The 21,425-nt window shown below is 50.0% G+C and overlaps 1 protein-coding gene across 1 annotated transcript in view; it reads right to left on the bottom strand.

Moving 5' to 3' along the window:
* The window catches only part of CARM1 (coactivator associated arginine methyltransferase 1), a gene marked incomplete at its 5' end in the record, with an annotated part of 75,199 nt that extends 56,531 nt beyond the window's left edge, over positions 1-18,668 (bottom strand). The window contains one exon of the mRNA XM_029053355.2: positions 18,509-18,668. Coding sequence (XP_028909188.1) covers positions 18,509-18,668 — 160 coding nt within the window. The remainder of the gene's footprint in view (positions 1-18,508) is intronic.
* Between the last annotated feature and the right edge of the window lie 2,757 nt (positions 18,669-21,425).

The raw sequence follows: 21,425 nt of genomic DNA on the forward strand, positions 1-21,425 counted from the left end.
GAGCTTGACTGGACCATAGGCCAGATCTAGCGAAAACCGAGCTGAGTTTGGGCCAGCCTCAGAGCGCCACCCCTCTCCCCCTAACAACTCCATGCTTGCCCGGGACTCGAAATTTGGGGAGTCCCAGGCAGGGACCAGGTGTGGAAAATCTGGCCCATTAAGGGCTCTGGAGAGTTGGCATGAATTTCAATGAGATCACTTCCCAAGAACTGGTTGGGCAGGTGTGGGTGGCCCCATCCCCTCCACCCACCTCCCAGCGCCTCCTCTTCAGACCACATCAGGTCAGAAAGCTTCCCAAACTCAGAGCATCTGTGCTGGTCTGAGACCGGCTTTACTTCCACCCACAACCTCTAGCTTCTGCAGTAGCCCAAGGCAGAATTCAAGGAGTCCCTTTCTACAGGTGCCACGGAGGAGACTACGGGAGAACCCTGGAAAAACTTAGCCACCGCAGCAAGACCCTAATCTCCAGAGCAGACCTGATGCAGGCGGCAGAAGCTTCCACGAATCCTCGATTACCTCTACTTGGGATTCGGCCTTCCATCTGTGTAGAGAATGCTGTACTTCTGGAATGCCGTCAGCCCTGGAAAACCCTAGATAACTTTCCTCGACACTGATACCAGAGTCAGTAGGAGGAAAAGCAAACCCGGCAACTTGCACCATGGTGACCACATAGAAATTCAAAGGGAATGTTACCTCCTCTCCTGCTCTAGGAGTCAGTCACTTGACTGGCTCTCTGGCTCTTGTCGGGCAGCAGGAATATTAAGCACTTACTATGAGCAGAACGTTATACTCAGAGCTGGGAACTGAAAGACTGGAGACTGTAAACTCCTTGTGGGCAGGGAATGTGTCCACTACCTCTGCCATATTGGCCTCTTCCAAGCGTTTAGTAAGGGGCTCTGCACACAATAAGCACTCAAAAAATACCACTGATTGATTGGGAGAGCATAAACAGCTAGGAGAAAGTCTGGAAGAAAAAGTAGCTCATAACTGCTTTCTGACATTTTCCTTCAGCATTCATGGGAGTCTAAGAGAGGCTTTTCTCGCCACCGACCTTTCACCCGTGTCCTGCCTCTGGCCTGGAATGCCTTTCCTCCTCATATCCAACCGACACTTACTCTGCTCTCCTTTAAAGACTTAATGAAGTTACATCTCCTCCAAGAGGCCTTCCCTGACTAAGCCTTCCTTTCCTGTCTCCCACTCCCTTCTGCATCGCCCTGACTTGCTCCCTTTATTCATCCCCCGCCCAGCCCCATAGCAATTATTATATCTGTAATTTTTTTTTATATTATTGTCTGTCACCCCATCTAGACTGTAAGCTCACTGGGGGCAAGGAATGCATCTGTTTATTGTTATATTGTGCTCTCCTAAGCACTCAGTACAGTGCTCTGCACACAGTAAGCACTCAATAAATACAATCAACTGACTGACATTGCTAAACAGAATTTAGCAGGTAGAAGCATAAACCATTTTTAAAATGGTATTTGTTAAGTGCTTACTATGTGCCAGGCACTGTACTAAGTGCTGGGGTAGATACAAGGCCTCCTCCAAGATGCCTTCCCAGACTAAGCCCCACTTTTCCTCATCTCCCACTCCCTTCTGCATCACCCTGACCTGCTCCCTTTGCTCTCCCCACACCACTTATGTATATAGCTGTAATTTTGTCTGCATTGATGTCTGTCTCCACCCATTTAGACTGTGAGCTTGTTGTGGACAGGAGTTGTCACTGTTTGTTATTGTATTTTCCCAAGCACCTAATACAGTGCTCTGCACACAGTAAGCGCTTAAGAAATATGATTGAATGAATAAATGAACACAACATAATTGGGTTGAATACAGTCCCTCTCTCACATGAGGCTCGCAGTCTTAATCTCCATTTTACAGATGAGGTAACTGAGGCACAGAAGTGAAGAGACTTGTCCAAGGTCACGCAGCAGACAAGTGGCAGAGCCAGGATTTGAACCCAGATCCTGTGACTTCCACGCCCGGGCTCTCTCCACTAGGCCACGCTACTTCTCATTTTAAAGCAATACTCCTTTCCTCCCTACTCCCTAGCAGCAGCAGTAGTAAGATTAGTAGTATTTGGTGAGGGCTTTGCACTAATGGGCCGCCGCATAATTAAAACTCCTCCCAGTCTGGGTCCCAGCGTCCCTGGGAAGGAAAGGAGCAAGCTTCCCGGGACCAGTATGGGAGAAGGATCTGAGACAAAGTAGGGAATTTTCTAAATAACTTCAACACCCTAGCCCAGGAAAGGAAGCAGTTGCTGCCCCGAAATTCAGTCGAGAATGAGTATTCATTCATTCAGTCAGTCAGTTGTATTTATTGAGTGCTTACCGTGTGCAGAGCACTGTACTAAGAGCTTGGGAGAGTATGATACAGCAATACAGATGCCTTCACATGAAGGCCATTTATTCACTGGACTCCCTCTCTTCTTTGTCCCCATCACCCAACCTTCAGACGGGTCCTCCTAGTCATCTACCAAATGATTCTGATGAACAGCTCCAGCAGGCAACATCCAACACGATGTTCTAATTATGTGGCTGCCCATTGGTTAAAAACAACAGTGCAAAGGGACCCGATTCTGACCTCTTTGCTGCTCCAGCTGGGCTAGTCCTGGTTTCATAAAGTGCTTATTGTTGGTCAGCAGTGACTCCAGATGCAGCCTATTAGATTAAGTTCTGCTTGACATCACATTGGAATGAGTAATGAAACTGGAAGAGGTTTTTCCTATAGGAACCCTATAAAGGATGGAAATTGCATTCAATTCGAACCATCCACGACCCAGAAATGTTCAAAACTAGACTGCCGGTCACAACCACCTGAATGCCAGATTTCCTGGTTCTTGGAAACGCCTGCAACTACTATATAATCCTCTCGTTTTCTACGGGAGATAGCTGTGCTGGGCGAATTACTCAGCCCCTGTATAACCAATATTAGCCAAGAAAATGAAGAGTACTTAACAAACATTCATAATGCCTCACATTTCCTAAGGGAGGTTAGGGAGGATTAGCATCTCCATTTTACAGGACACGGGTCTAATGTACAAAGAGGCTTCACTACTGGATTGGTGTGACACGGGAAGTCTGGAATGAAACTAACTGCCTCCTTCCTTGCCTGCCTCTCACCTCTTCCCGCTCATGGCTGTTCCTCATGCCACAGGGGAAAAAAACAATCATCTTTCTCAAGTATCAATTTGATCACATTATTCCTCTCCTCAAGTCTGTTGACTCACTTACCAATCGCCTTTATCGAGTGCTTAAGGTGTGCAGAGCACTGGGAGAAGACAATACAACAGAAGCAGCAGAAATGATCTTCACTGGAGGCTTTCGGGCTCTCCACCATGGCTTCCTTATGCTGAACTGCCTCCCTCTCCCAACTGCTTCCCAGATCACACTCTCCGCTTGTCCCATTATTATTAGGTCCCACACGAGGCTCACAATCTTCAAACCAGCTCACCCACTCTACAAGAACACAGCAGCTTGAAGCCCGCTGGATTTAACTCCCCTTACTACCCCCTTCCACCCCCCACCCCTTAGTTGGCTCCACTTTCCTGGCCCTCCACAGTTAAGTTCATCATTTAAATTGACTTCTGTTGTTTCTCTCCTCTTGCACTTCTGTCAACTGGAGGGGCAGAGAGAATGCCTTTTTTCTACTTCCCCTTAGGGTGAAGTACAGTGATTATTCTTTCCTTTTTTTAATGGTATTTGTTAAGCACTTACTATGTGCCACGCTCTGTACTAAGCGCTGGGGTGGATACAAGCAAATCGAGCCGGACACAGTCCCTGTCCCACGTGGGGCTCACAGTCTCAATCCCCATTTTACAGATGCAAGAACTGAGGCCCAGAGAAGTGAAGTGACTTGCCCAAGGTCACACAGCAGACAAGCGGAGGAGCTGGGATTAGAACCCAGGTCCTTCTGACTCCCAGGCCCGTGCTCCATCCACTAGGTCATGCTGCTTTGTAGTAGAATTGTAGAAATACAACTAATAGGTGGGTTTCCAAACATAAAAACCTCTCGAATATTCCACATGTAACAAATCCATCTAAAATGAATACCAGATACAGGAACAAAATTAGCTGGAAAAAAATCTGCCAACAATCTTAAAGAAAAACAGCCTGGTTATATCACTTGCCAGATGCTGTAGGCAATGAAACTTTTTCAAGAGTCAGCCAATAAAACACAGAATAAAAGAACCTTTTTCCATCTAAGAGAGGTGAAGGGCTCTTACCCTAACCCAATCATTACTCATTTACAAGAATGTCTCTATTGGGAACAAATGTATAGCTTCCATACTCTAGGAGGGAAATCCACGGAGACGGTTCCCATTGACCTTAAGCCACACATACTGAGCCAAAGAGCTGTAACTGGACAAAGCTTGGATCTGAACACTCCCGGGAGCGGCAGAGCCTTGTCCCTTCTTAGAAACCATAAAACAATTCATAAAAAAGTTAGAAACTCTTGCCCATTCCTTCATTGCGGCTGCACTTCCAATCCATACCTTCATAACATCTCTAGACTATCTAGAATCCAAATTGCTATCATGCTGATTCCCGCTCATTCAATCATATTTATTGAGCTCTTACTGTACTAAGCGCTTGCAGAGTACAGCAATAAACACATTCCCTGCCCAAAGTGATCTGTCTTGGGGCGGGGGATGGGGGAGAGACAGGCATTAATATAAATAAATAAATTACAGATATGTACATAAATGCTGTGGGGCTGGGTTGCGGGGGAGAACAAAGGGAGCAAGTCAGGGAGATGCAGAAGGGAGTGGGAGCAGAGGAAAGGGGGGCTTAGTCAGGGAAGGCCTCCTGGAGGAGATGTGGCTTCAGTGAGGCTTTGAAGCGGGGGAGAGTAAATTGTCTATCAGACTTGAGGAGGGAGGGCATCCCAGGCCAGATGCAGGACACGGGCAAGGGACCAGCGGCAAGATAGGCGAGTTTGAGGCACAGTGAGAAGGTTAGCAATAGAGGAGTGAAGTGTGCGGGCTGGGTGGCAATAGGAGAGTAGCGAGGAGAGGTAGGAGGGGACAAGGTGATGGGCTGCTTTAAAGCCAATGGTGAGGAGCTTTTGTTTGCTGCGGAGGTGGATGGGCAACCACTGGAGTTTTTTGAGGAGTGGGGTGACATGTAACGAACGTTTCTGTAGAAAAATGACCTGGGCAGCAGAGTGAAGTATGGACTACAGTGGGGAGAGGCACTTGACTCACTGTGGGTTAGTACAGTGCTCTGCACATAGTAAGCACTTAATAAATACCACTGATGATGACGATCTAAGCATTTATATTCTGCCTTGGCTACTGCATGGACCTTCCTGCCTCTTGCCTCTCCCCCTCCACTTTCCAATTCATTCTGCTGCCCAAATCATTTTTCTAAAATGCCATTCAGACCATATCTCCCCAATTCCTCAAAAACCTCCAGTGGTTGCTCATCTATCTCTGCACCCAACAGAAGCTCCTTACCATTGGCTTTAAGGCACTTAATTAATTAGCTCTACCTCCTACCTTACCTCACTGGTCTCCTACTATAATCCACCCGGCATATTTCCAACTTCGCCAATCTACTTCCTGTAACTCAATCTCACTTATCCCACCACCAACCCCTTGCCCACATCCTCCCCCTGGCCTGGTATTCCATACCCCCTCACATCTGACAGCCCAATGCTCTCCCCAACTTCACAGCCCTTCCTAACATCATATCTCCTCCAAGAGGCCTTCCCTGACTAAGCCCTCATTTCCCCTTAACCACTCTCCCCTCTGTGTCGCCTAGGTACTCGGATCTGTACCCCTTAAGCATTTGCTCTTCACCCCCATCCTAAGCCCCACAGCTTCTTGGAGATGTGCCTTCAGTAAGGCTTTGAATTGGGGGACAGCAATTGTACTTTCCCAAATCATTCATTCAATCGTATTTATTAAGTGCTTACCGTGTGCAGAGCACTGTACTAAACGCTTGGGAAAGTACAATACAGCAATAAAGAGTGACCATCCCTGCCCACAAAGAGCTCACAGTCGGGGGCAGGGAGGGGGAGAAAGACGGGACACAGATGTCAATACAAATAAATAAAATTACAGCGCTCAGTATATTCCTCTGCACACAGTAAGTTCTCAATAAATACCACTGATTGATTGACTGATACATGGAGAATAACTATAATGGTATTTATGCAGTTCTTGTGTGCCAAGCACTGGACTAAGTACTGGGCAGAGCCACCCCCCTCCCTTCCACAGATAAAAGCAAATCGCCTCAGACACAATCACTGCCCCACTTAGGGCCCCCAATCTAGAGGTAGGGAGAAACGAATAAGAGAATTCAAATTTATGAACCCAAGGGACCTAGCTCTTCTAGTTGACACTCACTATCTCTGAGGGACTTCAGCGGCCCCCACACTACTGCACTTACTACAAATCTGGTCACTTTATAAGACGTATCTTCTAAAGTAATCAGAAGTCTGCTGTTTATCTGAGACAAAGGGAGATGGGACAGTGGGCCACAGAAATGTCAGCCTTCCCAGTATTCCCATTACTAGTTAGTTCTCCCAAGGTGGAGAAGCACTATGCTGGTCTGCTGACAGAGAAGAGGATTAGGTAGTCTGTTCCTCTCTCAGGGTGCACCTCGCTTAACTGTACTTCGAGAACAAAAGCCCTATCTACTGAGACATCAAACTACTCAACTACTCAAAAGCACTCTGAACAAAGGGTAGCCCTCCTCTTGCAATCACCAAGGAGCCAAGCACCCAACAAAGAGATAGTATTTATCAAGTGCCTCCCAAGTGTTGAGCACTGTACTAAGCACTTGGAAGAGGAAAACAGAATTAGTAAGATATGATCCCTGCCCTTGACGATTTTAAAATCTAACAAGGGAAAGTGACGCTCCAACTAATAAAGTAATAGAGTATTTAAGATATGTACCTTTCATTCATTCATTCATTCGATCGTATTTATTAAGCGCTTACTGTGTGCAGAGCACTGTACTAAGCAGTTGGGAAAGTAAAGTGTAGCAATGAAGTGTGACAATTCCTGCCCACAACAAGCTCACAGTCTAGAAGGAGGGAGAGAGACATCAATATAAATACAGTGGGGCGGGGAGAGGGGGGGAAGAACAAAGAGAGCAAGTCAGGGTGACACGGAAGGGAGTGGGAGATGAGGAAAAGTGGGGCTTAGCTGGGAAGGCCTCTAGGAGGAGCTGTGCTTTCAGTAAGGCTTTGAATGAGGGGGGGAGAGTAATTGTCTAGAGGATTTGAGGAGGAGGGAAGGCGTTCCAGGCCAGAGGTAGGACGTGGGCCAGGGGGGCGCAGTGAGACAGGCAAGATGGAGGCAGAGTGAGAAGGTTAGCACCAGAGGAGGGAAGTGTGTGGGCTGGGTTGTAGAAGGAGAGAAGTGAGGTGATGGAGTGCTTTAAAGCCAATGGTGAAGAGTTTTTGTTTGATATGGAAGTGGATAGACAACCACTGAAGATTTTGGAGGAGGGAGGGTGACATGTCCTGAACGTTTCTGTAGAAAGATGATCCAGGCAGCAGAGTGAAGTATGGACTGGAGTGGGGAGAGGCAGGAGGTTGGGAGGTCAGCAAGGAGGCTGATGCAGTAATCTGGGTGGGATACGATGAGTGACTATATTAAGATGGTAGCATTTTATATGCTCGCCTCTCAGGATCACACCTGGAGAGTTTCCAGTCCTCCATTCATTCATTCAATCATATTTATTGAGTGCTTACTGTGTGCAGAGCACTCTACTAAGTGCAGCGTGGAGAAGCAGCGTGGCTCAGTGGAAAGAGCATGGGCTTTGGAGTCAGGGCTCATGAGTTCGAATCCCAGCTCTGCCACTTGTCGGCTGTGTGACTGTAGGCAAGTCACTTAACTTCTCTGTGCCTCAGTTCCCTCATCTGTAAAATGGGGATTAAGACTGTGAGCCCCACGTGGGACAACCTGATTCCCCTATGTCTACCCCAGCGCTTAGAACAGTGCTCTGCACATAGTAAGCGCTTAACAAATACCAACATTATTATTATTATTAAGTACTTGTAAAGTACAATACAGCAATAAAGAGAGACGATCCCTTCCCACAACGAGCTTGCAGTCTTGGGGTTGGTGGGGAGGGAGGACAGATATCAAAACAAGGAAACCGTAATCAAGCTAAACAAATAGAATTATAGATATATACATATATACATAAGTGCTGTGGGGCGTGGGGGGGGGGCAAAAGGAGTGAGTCGAGGTGATGCAGAAGAGGGGTAGCTGAGGAAAAGGGGGCTTGGACCGGGAAGGTCTCTTGAAGGAGGTGCGCCTTCACTAGGGCTTTGAAGGGGGCAGCGGGGCGGGGGGGAGAAGAGTGATGGTTTGGCGGATTTGAGGAGGGAGGACGTGGGCCAGGGATCGGCAGCGAGATTGGAGAGATCGAGGCACAGTGAGAAGGTTAGCACCAGAGGAGCGGGGTGTGTGGGCTGGGCTGTAGAAGGAGAGAAGGGAGGTGAGCTAGGAAGGGGCAAGGAGATGGAGAGCTTTAAAGCCAATAGTGAGTTTTTGGTCAACATGGAGGTTGATAGGCAACCACCGGAGATTTTTGAAAAGGGTGGTGATGTGCCCAGAGCGTTTCTGTAGAAAGATAACCTGGGCATCGGAATGAAGTATGGACTGAAGTGGGGAAAGACAGGAGGTTGAGAGATCAGAAAGGAGGCTGATGCAGTAATTCACTTGGGATAGGATGAGTGATTCTATTAACATGGGAGCAGTTCGGATGGAGAGGAAAGGGCGGATACTCTACGGGTCTGGCTACGGGAAGGAGAGTCAAGCAGAGGCATACCCAATTCCATTCCTAGCTTGGGAAGTGGCTAACCAGTGGAAGGCAATCTGCTACAAGTCAAAACTCACCTGTACTGGACGGGAGAGAGTCGAGGGTAGAGACTCAAGTTTACTGTGCGGAAGAGGGCAATGATAATTCATTCATTCAATAGTATTTATTGAGCACTTACTATGTGCAGAGCACTGTACTAAGCGCTTGGGATGAACAAGTCGGCAACAGATAGAGACAGTCCCTGCCGTTTGACGGGCTTACAGTCTAATCGGGGGAGACGGACAGACAAGAACAAGAACAAGAATTTTTTTACCAAGAAAACGCTATGGATACACTACCAGGATGATTGCAAAAGGAGAGTGGGGCGTTCTGGGAGAGATGTACACAAGCCGCAGTGCGTTGCTGGTGGAAATCTAGATATCAGGCTGACTTTGTCCATTGCAATTTTATCCTTGCATGCTTTAACTCTGCTCTCTCCTCTGCCTGGCAAAACTACTTCTCCACCCTTATTAACACCCATGCCCATCGCCCTTGCCAGTTGTTCCAGACATTTAACCCCCTCCTCAGGCCCCCTTGTCCTCCCACCTCCCCCCATCCCTTGCCCCCAATGACCAGGCCATTTGCTTCATCAACAAAATTGACAGTACCAGGTGTGATCTCCCCAAAATCTCCCCAGCTCCTCTACAGGCCTTCCCCTCTCCTGCCCCTTCTTCAACTCTCCCATCTTTCCCAGCACTATCTCTAGAGGAGATCTCCTACCTTCTTTCAAAATCTGTCCCCCTCCCCCCGCCCCAACCCCATACCTGTGCGTCTGGACTCATCTCCTTCGCAACTCATCAAAACACTTGCCCCCTCCCTTCTTCCCTCCCTGCCATCTTCAACTGTTCACTCTCCAATGGCTTCTTCCCCACTACTTTTAAACATGCCCATATCTCCCAATCCTAAAAAAACCCTCCCTTTCTCTTAATCCCTTGGCTCCCTCCAGTTATCACCCCATTTCCTCCTACCATTTCTCTCCAAAATCCTTGGGTGAGCTGTTTAAACCCACTGCCTCAAGTTCCTCTCCTCCAATTCTCTCCTTGACCCCCTCCAATCTGGCTTCCGTCCCCTTCGCTCCACAGAAACCACCATCTCAAATGTCAAAAATGATCTCCTTCTTGCCGAATCCAAAGGCCTCTACTCCATCCCAATCCCCCTCGACCTCTCGGCTGCCTTCGGCACCGTCGACCGCTCCCTTCTCCTGGAAACATTATCCACCCTCGGCCTCAGTGACACTGTCCTCTCCCGGTTCTCCTCCTACCTCTCTGGCCGCTCATTCTCAGTCTCTTTCGTGGGCTCCTCCTCTGTCTCCCAGCCCCTAACTGTGGGGGTCGCTCAAGGTTCAGTTCTAGGTCCCCTTCTTCTCTCCATCTACACCCTTTCCCTTGGAAAATTCACTGGCTCACATGGCTTCAACTATCACCTCTATGCCGATGACACCCAAATCTACATCTCCAGCCCTGATCTCTCTCCCTCTCTGCAGTCTCCCATTTCCTCTTGCCTTCAAGACATCTCTACTTGGATGTCCTCTGATCACCCCCAACTTAATAGCGCTAAAACTGAACCTCTTATCTTCCCACCCAAACCCTGTCCTCCCACTCACTTTCCCATCGCTGTTGACAGCACCACCACCCTTCCTGTTTTACAAGCCCGAAACCTTGGTGTTATCCTTGACTTCTCTTCCTTGTTCAACCCACGTATTCAAGCCATCACTAAATCCTGTCAGTTCTACCGTCACAACATCGCCCCTTCCTCTCCAAACTGTTACATTAATGCACTTATTCTATCCCACCTTGATTATTGTATCAGCCTCCTTGCTGACTTCCCTGCCTCCTGTCTGTTCCCACTCCACACTCCATTCTGCTGCCTGGATCACTTTTTTCCAAAAACATTCGGACCACCTTTCCTCACCACTCAAGAAACTCCAGTGGTTGTCCATCCACCTCTGCATCAAATAGAAACTCCTCACCATTGACTTTAAAGACTCAATCACCTTGCCCCCTCCTACCTCACGTTCCTACTCTCCTACTACAACGTAGCACGCACACTTCATTCCTCTAATGCTAACTGTACCTCAATCTCATCTATTCTGCTGCCAACCTCTTGCCCGCAACCTATCTCTGGCCTGGAACCGCAACCTACCTCTGGCCTAGAACGCCCTCCCTCCCCATATCAGATGGATAATTGCTCACCCCCACTTCAAAGCCTTATTAAAGGCACATCCTGTCCAAGGAGCCTTCCCTGATTAAGCCCTCCTCTCCTCTTCTCGTCGCCCTGACTTGCTCCCTTCATTCATTCTCTCTTCCATCCCCACGGCACATATGTATCTACAATTTATTTATGCATGCATGCCCATTAATGTTGGTCTCCCCTTCTAGACTGTGAGCTCAGTGTGGGCAGGGAAAGTGTCTGTTGTTATACTGTACTCTTCCAAGTGCTTAGTACAGTGCTTTGCACACAGTAAGTGCTCAATCAGTACGATTGAATGAACGAATGAAGACGTGTCCATGGATTCACTACGGGTCGGAGATGATTCGACAGCATAAGACAAGACCTATGTGCTCTGGAAGGGGTTGTGAGTACCCCGGTGCTTAAGTGGCACAGGAAGTGCTGAAAATGGCAGTCGGGGGAATATAAAGTGGGGAGAGTCAGGGAAGAGATATCATTTCAGAAGGCTTTGAAGATGGGGAGAGTTATGGCCTGTCATACGTGAAGGGGGAGGGAGTTCGTGGCAGGGAGGAGGGTATGGGCAAGAAGTGGATGGTAGGCAAGATGAGAATGAGACAAGGTGAGTAGGTTAGCTAGAGAGGAAAAGTGCAACCTGGGGTGCAGTGAGAGAGTGGATAAGTAGGAGAGCTGGGTAAGAGAGCTGAGTGAGTGCTTTAAAGCCAAGAGTCAGGAGTTTCTGCTTGGTGGAAGACGGGGGATGGGGTTCGCTGAGCATGCATCCCGGACGTTTGCGGCCAATTTTTTTACGGTATGTGTTAAGCGTATACTATGTGCCAGGCATTCTACTAAGCACTGGGGTAGATACAAGGCTGTCAGGTTGGACACAATCCCACTCCCGCATGGGGCTCGCAGTCTTCATCCCCATTTTACAGAGGCGGTAACTGAAGCACAGAGAAGTGAGGTGACTTGCCCAAGGTCACCCAGCAGACGGGGTGGCAGAGTCAGGATCAGATCCCAGGGCCGTGTCTCTATCCACTACGCCAACCTGCTTCTGTCCATCCATGAGTTCATCAGAAAGGCTGGTGAGATATTAGGCCTAAATATGGTAGGAAACTACTCACAACACTTATATATCACAATCCACCAAGTTACACTAGTGAAAACACCCAATGTGACAGCACAACAAAGGGCAGGTTTTCATGTATGGTGTGGTTGGGGCCGTGGTCCCCCATTGACCTTTTCAGTCACACAGGCACTCTTAGGGGAACTTAATCATCAGAAGTGTTGTCTTTGAATAAGAAAGACTAGTTAAATAGAGAGAGAAAAAGAGAGAGAGTGTATGTGTGTATAGAAACTATTTGAACAATGTCCGTCAAACTGATCGGTAGTTATACGATCAGTTTGTTGAGAACTCTGTTGATCAGTACTTTGGGAAGCAGCAAGGCCAAGTGGAAAGAGCCCGGGCCCGTCTGTCAGAGGACCTGGGCTCTAATCCCAGCTCCACCACTTGTCTGCTGGGTGACCTGGGGCAAGTCACTTCACCTCTCTGAGCCTCAGTTTCCTCCACCGTAAAAATGAGGATTCAATACCTGCTTTCCCTCCTAACTTCGACTGTGAGTCCCCCATGGGACCTGATTACCTTGTATCTACCCCGGCACTTAGTACAGTACTCGGTACGTAGTGAGCGCTTAATAAACACAATTATTATTATTACGCTACCGTGTTAGCTCAGATCATTAAATAATAAAATTGGACACACGCATGTCCAATATAACCAAACCCCATGTTGCTCAGACCTCCGAGCTTTCAATTACACTCGACTCTGCCACAACTCCTGCGTTCACTATACGTTTTGGCTAGACAGCTGTTAGGGAATTAGGGAATGGTTTGGATACAGCGTGACATGGTGTTGGAGGTAACAGTTTATACAGATGGGTCTGGGTGCTTGTGTGTGGGTTCGGAGAGGATGAAAACTACAATGCAGTTTTTCCTTAATACAGGATTTTGAAGGCATGCAACCCTCGCATTATAGAACCGGGTATATGTGAACTAGCGTTAGGCTGACAAATCAGCTAATCTATTTCTACAGTGGTTTTCACCTAGTCACTTTATACATCCTCTTCTTACAGGTTTTCAGTCACTTTATACATCCCCTTCTTACTGGTTTTCAGTTATTTTGTCTGTGGTAACCAATTTCATTCTTTAGGAGAGCGAACATATTCAGAATTCCCAGTGTTTTCCAGAAACAGGGGAGCAAGTGGATATTCTCTGTTTTGATACAACTTGGTCAATGGTTTTAGGTATTTGCTTTTCATTTGTTACCCTTTGTGCTGTAAGGAGATTACATTCTCTTTCTTTTCCCTTTCTCCCATCAGCAAAATGGCCTAGCGGAAAGAGAACTGACCTGGGCATCGGGGGACCTGGATTCTAATCCCGGCTCTGCCACTCATCTGCTGCGTGACCTTGGGAAAGTCACTTCACTTCTCTGCCTCAATTCCGTCACCTGTAAAATGGGGATTTGATACCTGTTCTCCCTCCTGTTTCGACTGTGAGTCCCATGTGGGAACTGATTATTTTGTATCTAACCCAGCGCTTGGTACATAGTAAGCACTTACCAAATACCACAATCATTAGAGAAGGTCTTCAAAGTAACAGCTAAGGTGAGTGCTTAGTATAGCGCTAGGCACGTAATACAGTGCTTGGCCCACTGAAAGCACTCAACGGACCACCGATCGCTTGACGGGTGGAAAAATTAGTTCAAAAGAATGTCTATTGTGGGCAAATTAATGGGTCTGCCTTGCTGAATTTCTTCTCAAGTCCCTTCTGCTGGACCTCAATTTTCCCACCTAAAAAATGTGGATAAAACTGTTACCCTCTTCTCGGTGTGGTAACTTGAGATCCTTTGATTTGCCAAGTAAATACCAAAGCAAACAAATCACATCTTAGAGAATGAGACTCAAATATTCTTCTATCCTGAATGAGGCCAATTCAAGTAACAAAACCGGTCTCTCTGTTATAAAAAACCTTACAGCGGGCTGATGATTTTTTAAATGAAAACAAAGGTGGTTTTTTTTCTGGAATTTCCAGACCCTGACTCCTTGGCAATGTGTTATGGCACTGCCAAAGGCGGTGCAATTTCAGGTCACCTGTTAGCAATGGGCATTGAAGAGTATTTTTGAAATGTTCCACAGATCGGCCAACCTAGTGAATCTGGGTGAGAAAAGAAAGTTACCCAGTAATCTGTGGCAGGAATGTTTCAGGCTTAAGAAGCTGTAAAACAAAAGCACAGTATGAGGTCCACAATCATCCAGACGCATACACCAGTGAATAGCTGGTACCTAAATAGGGGAGGGTTAGGATGAGATTATATGGAAGAAAACTTTAAATTGGCAAAAAAAAAAAAAAGGCGCCTCACAGGAGACAGCCCCCTCGTCCCCACTCCCAAACACTTATGAGAACAGAACATTAAGGAAGTTTCCCTTTGCTTGACCTCCCCTTTAAAAAAAAAAAAAAGGGAAAAAAAAAGAAACCCTCAAAAAACCCCCACCATCCCAATCCTCTTTCCACAACTCAATGAGGCTAACATTCTCTTACAGTGAGGAGAGCCCAGTGACCGTCCTAATTACAATTCCAAACAACTCCATAGCTAATGCAGACATTTTTTTTAAAGGATGGAAAGTAAATGTACTGGGGGAAAGTTTTCCCAGTCAAGAGAGCCTCAGCTTCTGCAAAGCAAGACTGACCTGATTATGGCAAACTTCACTTGGCTGATTTACTGGGGAAGTCCGGCTGCAATTTCAAAAGGCCAGAATCAGATCAGTTTTCATTGTTGCTATTGCTGGGTAACAAAAGCAACAGGCTTTGAACACCCTTGTCTTTCTCCTATACAAAATACATGAGAAAGGCCCCCGGTGCCTCTGTTAAAGCTTTTACTGAAGTTTGGTAGGTGACAGGAAGACTGGCCATCAGGAAAATTGCATTTCTAAACTACATTAGTGTGGTAAGAGCAGGACGGCAGATCCTTCCACCGAGCCAGGAGGACAGAGTCAATACCCAGATGATGAGCGAAAAACAAGCCCAAAAAAAACCAAACCCTACCAAGTTATTAAAGAATCGAGGTAAGGACATGACTCTTACAGTACTTTTGCCTGCGTTATTCATTTTCCAAGATTTCCCTGTCAACAAGAGCGCAGGGGAAATAGTGGATGAAATTCCATAATGAAATGGAGATCTTCATTATTCCTTACCCAAGTTAGCGCAAATATTTCCAGTTGATCACATTTAAGAGATTCTAAGTCACTTCCTCCCCTCCACCAAGGGGACTCCTGCCTTTAACCATAGCAACCATTTGTTTCGCATGAACCTGTCTAAATTGCAGATAGCAACTCTGGCATGCATATTTCCACAGCAGCTTCAATCAGGGGGGAAAGAAAATCTCTCTGCCTCGCTTCGGCACAACATAAAAAAAAAAACAAAAACTGTGAGGCCATTATACAAAAGAGATTAATTCAGGTGTCCCAGTAGAAAGTCCCTCCCTCCACAAAATAGGGTCTAATAGAGGCCATGTGCAGCATTCACCAAGTCAGAGAGCTCCCTTTTTTGCCAGCCACCACGGTGCTTAAGTATCAAACTCCCTGCTCTGAGTGCCTTTTGTCCATAATTCTTTGTAGCTGGGAAACTTGAAAGCGGGGATCCGCAGCCCGTGGCTCAGGAGCCGTATCTGGCTCTTTCTGGAACCCAACCTGGACCTGACTGGGGCTGGGGGAGGTGAGGCAGGGGTGGAGGGTTAAAACTCTTAGATTCTCACCGCTAAGCTACGTTCATGTGTTTAAATTGTATGATTGGCTTTTGGCACACCAACTGCTCTGAGGTTTCATTGTGTTTGGCCCTTCAGCACTGGAAGGTGGCTGACCCCTGCTTTAAAGGCAAGAAGGGGGTTTATTCTCCTAAATTACAGATGCTGGGCAATGCGTAGGGGTTGCTTTCCGGGGGGAGTTGCCCGCTCCCCATTTCCTTCCACATCAAGCAAGGCCTCCTTCCAACTGGCTTCCAGGCCATCCACTGGCTCTCCCCGGACCTTACGTCTCTCTTCGGCCACTTCTCCCCAGCTCCCCACTCTTCACCCCTCCCGAGAAGACCTTTTCTAACCGCACCTGCCTGGACTCTCCCACCTCTGACCCTTTGCTCCCACTGCTCGCCGGTCCTCCCTCCTCCTGCCAGATCTGCCGGAGCACAGCTGTCCCCATCTTCAAACCCCTTCCAAAACCCCAGTGCCTTCAAGAAACCTTCCCTCACCCGTTCACAACAGGGGAGTAGCGTCAGCGCAACAGCACTTAGGTACATAGGGAACTGTAAGATGCAACTATTTATTCGGTTAAATTCATCCCGACATATCCGTACTACCGTCAGCGTGGCCTAGTGGAAAGAGCGAGGGCCTGGGAATCAGAGTACCCAGGCCCTAATCCCGGCTCGGCCACTTGTCTGCCGTGTGACCCTGGGCAAGCCGCTTCACTTCTCAGGGCCTCAGTTCCCTCATCTGCAAAATGAGGATTCGATGCCTGTCCCCCCTTCTTACTTGAGACTGGGAGCCCCGCGTGGGGCCTGGTGATCTTGTACCTACTCCAGTGCCTGGCACAGAGTAAGTGCTCAAATCCCACAACTATTATGATTATTCCTCCCAAAATACATCATTTTGGTCAATCTATCTCCCCCATTAGGTTGTGAGGGGAGAGAACATGTGTCTGGCTTCTTTTACACTCTCTCAAGCATTTAATATAGTCCTTTGCTCTCGATAGGAATGCAATAAATACCATCGATGATGAGGGTGTGAGATGTCTAAATCCTATTGGACATGGGTTGGAACTATAATACATGAAGACTAATAAAGTAGGGTCCATTCCCAAAGGCAGCTGACTGCCCAGAACAACTGCAAGAGAGGGCTCTGCGGCACTCGACCTGTACCGAAGCAAACCACGGTGGGGAAACGGGGAAGCATATCTGTGATTTTCCTCAGGTGGCTCTAGCACTTAGTTAATGGGTTGGGGTGGGTTGTTTTTCATTATTATTATTATTTTGAGTTCCAGGTGAGTAGTCAGCCAAAGCCAACCGGCTCCTGCTCTAGCCAACCCAGAGTAGCACATGTCCATCACTAAGATGCTTAAAAGCAGTCGTTTATAGCAATTCCCAACCATCAGAAGACTTTTTAAGGGTGAATTATGCTTCACGACCTCACCTTGAGTCAGAGGGGTAGGGGGACCTTCCCACTCCCCTCACTCTCTGTCCCCCGATTCCATCCACCACACACAAAACGCGCAGAGATTCCCCATTTTCCGTGTCCTCTCTCGAGCACCACTATTCTCTCCCCTAACACAACCGAGAAACTGCCCAACTTTTCAAGTGAGGCAGCAGATGAGAGCATTGAACAGAGGAGGAAACCGGGGTGACAGAGGCAGCCCTTAAAATTTAAGCCTCGACGATCTGTTTTTAAAAAGCGTCGGTGGACCACAGAGAATAAAGATCAATAAGGGCGTCCTTAGCGTTTCGGAGCAGAAGTGATAAAAACCTTGGAAAAAGGAAAGTGGACCGACAGAAAAAAGACGGGAACCAAAGTTGGAGAGAGAGAGAGAGTGCGATCTGCGTGCAGATGGAATTAATAAAAAGGCTGGAAAATAAAAGGGAAAAGTGGCCGAAGGACCTAGAAAGAGATGTGGGGATTTGAAAATAACCTCTGCGATTTTTTTTTTCCAGTGAACTTTCGGGGGGGGGGGGGGCTCAGCGAATGTTCCCGGGGGCCTCAATCAGAGTCTCTCGATGCAAGCACAGGATTCTACTCAAGCAATTGAAGATGCAATTAGCCACTTAGATTCTCAAAATGAAAGGGAAGGAACGGTGAGCATGCAGGAGAGTCGGCCAGCCTTCCAGACCGAGCCCTGGGGTCGGGCACCTTTCTGACAGTTTTTCAAAAGACGGATATTTCAGATATTTAGGCGGTGAGCTCAGAAGGGCTGTTTACTACGGCTCCCGCCCCCCCCACCCCGCTCCCCCGACCGTACAGACAGAGATACGATCGTTTTTCTTCCTCTACTCCGATCACCTTGATTCCCCCGCGTAGGCCTCCTCGCAAGCCATCTCCGTCTTCCATCGCGGCCCCACGCGTTTCGGTCAGAGCCTATTAGCACGTTTCCCCCTCGTCGTAACGGCCGCCTCTTGCCTGCGGTCCGACGGGGTCGCTCTCGGCCGGGAGCCCCGTTTTCGCCCCCCACCCCACCCCGCCCCCCGGCCTGGCGGCCGCTCCCCGACGGACCCTCTTCTCTCCGGTCCCCCCGCTCCAACGCCCTTCACCCCCATCGCGCTTCCCTCCCCGTGCCCCCCGCCCCCGCAATCTGTCCTTCCTCCCCCCTCCACCCCGGCCCCGGCCCGACCCCGGCCCGGCCGCCGGCTCCTCCTATTGTCTGTCCCCTCTGCCGGCCCCCCGGGCTCGGCCGGGTTCCGCCCTCGGCCCCCGGCCCGGCACTCACGGCTATAGAGGGCGATGCAGGCGGCGTCCTGGCCGGTGCGGACCTCGAGGCGCAACGCTTGCTGCTCCGCGTGTCTCTGGATCTCGCCGTTGGCGTCCCCGATGGTGAGGAGCCGGGCGCCGGTGAACACGGACACCGCCACCCCGGGCCCCGCCGCCGTCGCCGCCGTCGCCGCCGCCGCCACGCCGCCGGCCGGCCCCGAGCCGCCCCCCGCCGCCGCCGCCGCCGCTGCCATCTTAGATCCGGCTCCGAGCCCCGCCGCCGCCGCCGCCGCCGCCGCCCGGGCCCCAGGCTTCAAGCTCGCGCAGAGGCCGAGGTCGAAGGCAGCGCCACCTCACGGCTCCGCCGCGCCGCGCCGCCCCGCCGCCGCCGCCCCACACTGCTCCCTGCTGGCGGGAAGGGGAGGCCGCCGCCCCGGCCGGACCCGCCTCCTCTCCTCGCCTCCGCCGCCGCCCCCGGCCCTCCTCATCCCTCATCATCCCTCCGACGCTCCCTGGCCCTGTTGGGGCATAATCCCCCCTTTATTCGGCAGCGCGGGAAATCCCCGCCGGCGGCGGGCAGCGGGGTCGTCTGTGGGGGGACGGCGGCCCATTGTTCCGAGGGCCCATCGACTCGAAGCGGCATCCAAGTCGATCACCCGTCGAGGGGGGCCCGAGGACTCCCCAGGCGACGCGGCCAGATTGGTGGTAATAATGACGGCGCCCGGTAAGCGCCTATCGTCCGCCGTGTGGATGCGGGTCAGTCGGGCCGGACATGGTCCCGGCCCCGCACGCGACTCCCGCTCTTCACCCCCGTTGGACGGAGAGGGGGAGCGACTCGCCCAAGGTCACACGGCGGACGGGCGGTGGAGCCGGGCCGACGACCCAGGGCCTTCCGACACCCGGGTCACCGGGCCGCGTCACCGCCCTAGATTAGTCGGGAGAGCCCTCCTGGAGGAGATGGGATTTGATAATAATAATAATGTTGGTGTTTGTTAAGCGCTTACTACGTGCAGAGCACTGTTCTAAGCGCTGGGGGAGATACAGGGTCACCGGGTTGTCCCACGGGAGGCTCCCAGTCTTCGTCCCCCACTTTCCAGTTGAGGTCACAGAGGCCCAGAGAAGTGAAGTGACTTGCCCACGGTCACCCAGCTGACGAGTGGCGGGGCCGGGATTCGAACCCATGACCGCCGACCCCCAAGCCCGGGCTCTTTCCACTGAGCCGCGCTGACTTGACCAGAGCCTCGAGGGCGGGGAGCGGTGGGCTGCCGGAGGCGGAGGGGGACGGAGGGCCGGGCGAGTCCACCGAGGGAGCGACGAGATGGAGGCAAGCGCGCCAGGCCAGGGGTTCCCAAATGTTTCTTCTGGACCCTCCTTTAGGGCGGCCAACGGCCAGTTCGCAGCTTTGATGTCTGCTTTTTCATCTCTGCAGCGCTGGCCGTGGCTCCTATCACCGTGTCTCACTGTTCCGACACCAAGCCGGACTTCATGGATGACCTCGGAGTGCGACCCGAAGGCTCCGGAGCGAGCGAGAAGCAGCGTGGCCTGGCGGAGAGAGCCCGGGCCCGGGAGTCAGAAGGACCTGGGTTCTAACTCCGGCCCCGCCGCTCGTCTGCCACGTGACCTTGAGCAAGCCACCTCAGTTACCTTCCTCTGAAAAGACTGAGAGCCCCATGTGGGACGTGGACTGTGTCCAACCTGATTAGCTTGTATCTACCCCACGACTCAGTACAGGGCCTGGCACAGAGTAAATGCTCAACAAATACCATTAAAAAAAATGGTGAGGCGGTTGAGGGATACCCCTGGAGAGATGTTCTAGAATCAACAAAATCCACATATCTCCCTCATACTCAGAATGTGAACCCTGGTTGGGACAGGGACCGTGTCCGACCGGAACGCCTCCGTATCTACCCCGGCGCCTAGTTCGGTGCCTGGCACATAGCTTCCCTTTGACGAATACCATTAAAAAAGATCCCTAAGATTATTATTCCGAAAAATGGCATCATGCCGAACAGGGGGTGAGGGTGGGGAATGTCTGAAGCCTGCCCTATCCACCTTCCAGCTTGTTCCTCTCCTCGGGGTGTCATCCGTAATGGCATTTCCATCTCCTCCCGACTGCCCGGTGCTCCTTTCCAATTACCTATTATCCTCTCTTCACCTGCCGCTGTCTCCTTCCGAGTCCCCCCGAAATCTCCTACTGACCACTACCTTCTCTCGATTCCTTCGAGATCTCCAAAAGCCAGTCCTGGCTGTGCCCTCCCACTGGCTCACGGTCAGCTGCCAGCGTTCCAGCCAAAACCTTTCCTTCTCTCCCGTCCCAACCCTTGCCCAACTTGCCAGGTCAAAGCCCTAAATCTCCCTCCCCACCCCCTTCCAAATAAAAGAGCGTGAGCCCCATGTGGGATGGGAACTAAGTCCAGCCTGATTATCTTGTATCTACCCCAGCGCTTAGTACAGTGCTTAGCAAAACACTGCGATTTTTATTATTACCCACCCACTTGATAACACCACCCCTGAATGAGGTCTATAGTCCTTGCGATTAATAATAGTACTGGAATAATAAACGGCACCCAGCTTTGAAGGGCCCATCGTATTACCCCTCAATCCAGCTCTTCTGACTCCTGAAGGTGCCACTGAGGAACAAGCCGCCGCCTCCTCCTCCTCTTCCTCCTCCAGAATCCAGGAGAGTAGAGCAACTGAGCAGGTTATTTGAGACCTCAAAGAGATGCTCTTCTTTACAAGAAGGCTAGTTGAGTGAGAGATCAGCCGTCATGATATTTCCCAATGGGAAATGGAGATTTCCCCTTGGGGCTCTGCTACGTACTAGGAACGCTGGGTATTCAGTTGATGCCTCACTTGGGATGGGCTTCCTAAAACACAGTGGGTTAAGTGAAAGAGGGAACCCAGTCAACTTGCGAAATAAAACTCCACACTCTCTC

Source organism: Ornithorhynchus anatinus, chromosome X2, assembly GCF_004115215.2.
Source record: "Ornithorhynchus anatinus isolate Pmale09 chromosome X2, mOrnAna1.pri.v4, whole genome shotgun sequence".
Classification (NCBI taxonomy): domain Eukaryota; kingdom Metazoa; phylum Chordata; class Mammalia; order Monotremata; family Ornithorhynchidae; genus Ornithorhynchus; species Ornithorhynchus anatinus.